We start from the raw sequence: 6,000 nt of genomic DNA, 5'->3' as shown, positions 1-6,000 counted from the left end.
GTCATACAAGATGCAGACAATTGCGATATAATTTGCTTCATCTCAGGGCATCGTGTTGACTTGGTAAGTATGCGAGTCGGTTGCGAGTCGGCTTGAATCTATTGGTGCCACAGTTGCTTTGGTAGAAATTTACCTCTGTATGGAACCACAAGGATATAAGTGATCTCGTCTGAGTGGTTTCGACGCAACCAGTAGCTTTTCTATGCTTTTGAGTCCTTAAACTCATGCTCCCTACCTCACTAGGCATACAAACTGACCGGCCTCGACAACGGCAGTAACTTACTACATAGTCGTACTGTGGCCCAAGAAAGATGGTCGGCGCTCGACGGACCCTGACGGACCGCGTCGTCACGGTCACCTAGAGATCAGACGCCCGGCGCGAAAAAAAACGGTGCGTTCAGTCTTCTATGCAAACGGCAGTATCGGTGGCCAAATTGTGGACAGCCGCCAGGCCAGAGTTCACCGTTGGTTCACCGCTTCATCGAAGACAAGTTGGAACCGTTCGAAACGGTGGACAACTTCCGCCGGGCTTGGCATTTCTCGGGATTACCGACTCTGATCCATAGCAAATCAAGTTCGAGGCAGGCCCAATGGCTCACAGCGCTTGGACGTCTAGTGAGCAAACGCACTGCTTTCCGAGCTTCGTGTTCCGCGATCGGCGGCCTAATTCCCCGCGCTGATGATTCGTTCGACGAACTTTGTTGTTGTGAAAGTGGCCCACGTACAAGACTCGCCCAGGCCCTCTACCTTTTTGTTCACATCAAAGTTATGCTTCAACGCATCTGATCCACATGCATCAACGGGCAGATGTAGCCTTTAACCCTTTGGGTTTGAGGCGGTTACGAGACGGAAGCTCCGTCTCTAAACATGTATAAAGGCAAGACTAGCGTACCTTCGAGAGCCATCCGTTTTTCCTCGAAACGCATACACCGCATACACCTTCCTTTAAACCTCTTCACTTCACTTTACATCTCATAATCATCACCATAATGCAGCTCACCAGCGCCCCTCTCATCTTCCTCGCCTCCCTCCTCCCAGCGTTTGCTCTCGCGACCCCTACCCCCCGCCAAAGCAATTCTCCTGTCGCTCTTACCTACTCCTCCACCTCCCCCTACGGTCAAAGCACCGGTTACATCGGTCTCACTCAAGGCTCTTACGGCTATGGCATGACCATGGTCGCCACTGACAGCGAAACCATCTCGGCTCACCTCGACGGGAACGGCGGGATCGTCCAAGATTGCCCGAATGCCGGACTGGTGGGCGCGTTGGTTGCCCAGGCAGATGGGATTACGTGGAACTTTGAGTGGGTCGAGGAGAGTGCCCTGGGAAGCTTGCCCGCGGGCAGTACGACCACCTCCTTCACACAGGGCGCACCGGCGCCGTGGTCTTCCTCCCCGCTTTCGACTGTGGGCACTACGGTAAGTTTTGTGCTCACTGACCTCTTCGACGGGATAGACATTGATATTCGTGCGTCTTTGTAGCTCTCCCACGCCGATGGTAGCGGAATCTGGGCTGCGAAGCCAATCACTGGCACCACTGGTGTTTACTCTGTATGTACAGATTTCTCCCTGTTTATCGTCCAAGTAGTCTAAGGGTTGCTGACATTGAGCAATGCATAGATTGGCTGGAAGAACGAAACTGCGTACGACAACGGAGACGTGCAGACCGAAGTCGTCTTGAACACCTCGGAGAGCGTCAGCTGCTGATTCGTTCCGATTTATATCGTCGGATTTTGGGATGGTTTACAGTGTTTTCTTTCATCGCGTGTGATGCATATGGACAATATTACTATAATAACCATACATGGTGCTCAGTAATCAATATATTGGGTTCGATGTTCTTCGTGGGCGCACCATAAGATATACGTATAAGCATATTGCCGTGAACCTTTTTTTTACCCCAAGCCTCCGAGCCTCTGGATATCGCTAAGCCTCTCTCCCAGCACCATCCTCCAGCCTAAATCTTCTCACGCCATCCTCAACGCCCCACGGAACCTCATCCTCCCAATGGCTAATCACAACAACACCCTGCTCTGCACCTACGCCTCCACCCTCCCTCAGATACCGCCTCGCAGCCTCGATCATGCCCTCGTCCATCCCCGCCCATACCTCATCCAAGAGCACCAATTCCGGTCGGCCTACCAGAGCCCGCATAAGGAGCACGACGCTCTGTTCACCTGCCGACAAACTCGAGAACAGTTTGTGTTCGAACTTCGTTTCCGATGCCTTCGCGTCAGTAGCTTGACTCGCTTCTGGAACAGATCCCCAAGTATGTGGCCCAAGGCCCTCTAGAACTTCCCTCACCCTCCCTTCTCTCCATGCCCTTTCCTCTGTATTCAATACTCCGTTCAACCCTACTCCCAAGCCCATATCACCCAATGGGACGAACCCTCCGTCGAACCCGGTGCCAACAGCCTCCCATACCGTCATCGGTCTCGCTCGCGGCCAAGCATTATACAGTTCGGGAGAAACGACGCCGATACGGGTGCGGAGGATCGTGAGGGCGTGAGAGCGTCTTGGGGAGCCGAAGAGGGAGAAGATGGACGGAGAGCGTTGAGTGTAGGATTGAGGATGATCACCGGTGAGGAGGGAGCAGAGGGTGGTTTTTCCGGAGCCTGTGGTTGTCGAGCGAACGTGAGCAAGATAAGAGAGGCCACCGTTCATCAGAAAGACTGACCGTTTGCACCTTGGAGGTGCCACCGGTCACCGGTGCGGATCGTCCAGTTGATGTTTTTCAAGACCTGTCGACAGACTTTAGTGCGGTATGTATACGAAGGACACAATCAAGTACCTACGTGGCGCTCGTGATACTTCACATTCACGTCCTTCATTTCTATCAGCGCCCGCCCTTCGCCTTTTGTTGCACCAGACATTCCAACAGCATAGTTCTTCTCCTTCTCCTGATGCCTCGCTTCTTCGGTTTCTACCAGTATATCCGCCTTCGGTCCAGCAGTAACCTTTCCACTCCTCACCAACGCAAGGTGAGATACCCATTCCGGAATAGGGTCCTGCAACCGCAGGCCCATGATGACGCGCGGATTTCGTGACTCGTGTAGAGCATGAAGCATTTCTAGGAGCATGGGCCGCGTGTCGATATCCAATCCAGCTGAAAGCATCATCTAAGCATCAGACATTTGGAATATACGAGAAACCACTCACTCAAAGGCTCGTCTAACAACAACAACTCCGGACTATCCAGCAACGCCTTAACAATCCTCGCTCTCCTCGTCTGTCCATTACTCAACGCAATGAACGGAAGATCCAAGAACTGCTCTAATCCCAACTTGCTGACCCACTCCTCGAACTTCTTCTGCCTCTCCACCTGCTTTTTTTTCTCTGCCATCCCGTCCTTGGACGACTTCGATGTTTCTTCGATAGAGTAGAGTGGAGGATGATCGGGATTGCTGGTGGAGTGTTCAGGAAACATACTCTGACGGAGTGTGACCCGATCTTCTTCGCGGACAGCTCCATAGCGCGCGGTATAGTCGTAGAAAGCGCCACCTGATGCTCTTGGTCGATGAGCGAAGCTCACTAGCGTTACAAGTTCGTGCAATGGACGAGTCGACTCTAAGTTTTGGGATGTGAAAAGAGGGAACGGGCCACCGGGAGGAGAGGGTGCGACACGGTAATGCCCTATGAGAGTCTGAGCCGCTCAGAACACAACGTGATCTTCCGTGAAGTGAAGGGGAAAGTACACACCTCCAATAAAGCCGTCTTCTCGCCTGACCCTGAGCCTACGACGGCCCATGATTCTCCTTCGCGTACTGTCCAATCGAGGTCATGGAAAATAGGTCGGGCGTTATTTGGGTCTCCGAAACGATATACCTTGGATTTTGGGATGTGGATGAGCGGGGGTGACCCATGCGTGACGGATGTGGTGTAGTGTGCCCTTCTGGGTTTGGCAAGAAGTATAAAAGGACATGACTTTGGTCGGAGCATCATGGTTTGTTGACTTGTGATAAGCCACAGAGTGGTTCACGGTCTTGTAGCGATCTATATCTTCAGGAGCGAGATTTCGCAAGTCTAGCAGAGTGCTCACATTTGACTCGTTCTCCCTCAACCAAATTTAGATAACGCAGGCGTAAGGCCGGTGAACGGCAGGTCCCGCTACTTGGAAGGATGACCACGAACTGACTTTTACAGCGAGTTTCGAAATGATACGGAATTCCATCTTTCGCGTTTTGGCTCAGCCACAGCTCGGCAGCGACGGAGCTTGCGACGGCACGGAGGTCTCCGCGAACTTGTCTGGACCGTTTTGTATAACCGCTGTGGCCCAACTGTGGCCATCCATGTTTCTCGCTCTGTCCGTCAGTGTAATCAAGAAGAAAGCTCTGTAAAATACATCCATAAGTACAAATGTCTATACGGCAATATTTTCACAGAAATACGACCTTAGAAGAAACTGTCAAGTGATGACTTGCCCCATGCTTGTCGCCAGAAGCCTGCACGCACACCAAAACCTTTGAAGAACATTATGTGAATCTAGCACTCATCAATATTCTATAATTGGGTAATTTCCTCCCTCCCATATGTTCCTCTCGGTTCCCTGTTTATTTACGCACAGGAATTTGAAAGGTCATCGAGCACTTTGTGCATTGGGCCACACACAGGCAAGCCTTGCGGAAATTCCCGTGCCGCGCATGATCCGTCACTGCCGAGCTGTGGCTGAGCCAAAATGCGAAAGATGGAGTTCCGTATCATTTCGAAACTCGCTGTAATGCTTCGTACTACCCAACCAGTGCATCAGACAATGCAACTTCACGGAACATAATAATTGATATTTGCTCAAATAATGGGAGAGTAAGCTGCGGCTAACCTTCGTGTTTTGACGAAAGCTTTGTAGCACATTCATTTTAAGGCTCAGCCGACTACATGAATATTCCTTCCTAAGTGCTGTGATGCGAGCTTTCAGTATTCTTTGACTGGTGATTGGGATGCATGCATGCACAGCGAACTATCATCAGGGACCGGGAACAAATGCTTGTTGATCAAAATATAGGAGCAACCATGCACAAAGTATCGGAAGGGGCAGCAGAGACTATATCCAATTGACAATAGCCATCAACTGAGACAAAAATATTATACACAGGTATTACTACAATCAACAGACATCGACGAATGGGTAGGTGCAGCAACGGACGGACGAAGGAGCAGAAGACAAAGAACCCACATGGGCAGCAGTAAATCGTCCCACATGGGAAGCAGAAGAGCCCACTTGGGCGGCAGGTGGTTGCTCAAGACCGAGGTGGTCGAGCAGTGGGAGATGGAGGGCGACAATCACTTGTAACGAGAAACACTACGAGGCGAAAGCACATAAGACAGACAATGTATGAGAAGGAAAAGGGACGTACACGAGGCATCAGGCCGTATAGAAGACCCATCCCATGTGGAGGGCGAACAGGTATCCAGTCCACACCAGAAGTTCCCGATATGACCGAGAAAAAACTTATGTGAATGGTAAGAGCCACAATCAGTGGGAAGAATTACAAGATCTCAGAGCGAACAGAGTAGCGGGAAGGTTCTGAGAGCAACATTGAGAGTTTGCTGTGTTTTGTGCAGTAGCGAAAAGCGCGAAGAGATCTCGGAGTAACTTCTACGAGAATGAGCACATCAAGGCCTCGAAACGGCTGAATACAGAGAGCGAGGGAGGAGTGATAGCAAGACAGAAAGCGATGATATTGGATGTAGCGCGAATGGGCGAAGATGGACGACGTTGCAGAAAGCAAAGCAGAACGAAGACGGCGACGCGCGAGAGGCAGCCACAACTGTACAGTAGACAAATGCACCCGAGCCTGCACGTGCGATGATGAGCGCGGAAGGAGCGCGGAAGATCCGATCCGATTCTGACTCAGCAATTTCCATGTAAGGGAATTGCACGATTCTCCGCCAAAAACCAAACGATACTTCCTGTAAGACCCACTACTAAAGTAGCGGGAATACTTACCTCACGAGTCACGACGTGCCCAAAAGCCTATGTTTCTTAGGGTTTCTTACGATCCTG

General features: G+C 51.1%; 2 protein-coding genes across 2 annotated transcripts; one reads left to right on the top strand and one right to left on the bottom strand.

The window, feature by feature from the left end:
- Positions 1-989: 989 nt before the first annotated feature.
- Positions 990-1,706, top strand: STEHIDRAFT_115668 (uncharacterized protein; the record flags this gene model as incomplete). Its single annotated transcript, XM_007310228.1, has 3 exons — positions 990-1,418; positions 1,482-1,550; positions 1,620-1,706. 3 exons carry the CDS (start codon positions 990-992, stop codon positions 1,704-1,706), a joined length of 585 nt encoding a protein of 194 aa, XP_007310290.1.
- Positions 1,707-1,925: 219 nt separating this feature from the next.
- Positions 1,926-3,941, bottom strand: STEHIDRAFT_135154 (P-loop containing nucleoside triphosphate hydrolase protein; the record flags this gene model as incomplete). Its single annotated transcript, XM_007310227.1, has 5 exons — positions 1,926-2,614; positions 2,677-2,740; positions 2,795-3,105; positions 3,159-3,642; positions 3,699-3,941. The coding sequence occupies 5 exons, from the start codon at positions 3,939-3,941 to the stop codon at positions 1,926-1,928; spliced, it is 1,791 nt and encodes a 596-aa protein (XP_007310289.1).
- Positions 3,942-6,000: the final 2,059 nt, after the last annotated feature.

The sequence above is a fragment of the Stereum hirsutum genome (assembly GCF_000264905.1).
Source record: "Stereum hirsutum FP-91666 SS1 unplaced genomic scaffold STEHIscaffold_19, whole genome shotgun sequence".
Classification (NCBI taxonomy): domain Eukaryota; kingdom Fungi; phylum Basidiomycota; class Agaricomycetes; order Russulales; family Stereaceae; genus Stereum; species Stereum hirsutum.
Note: the sequence above shows the minus strand (reverse complement) of the source record. Positions and strands in the feature narration are given on the sequence as shown.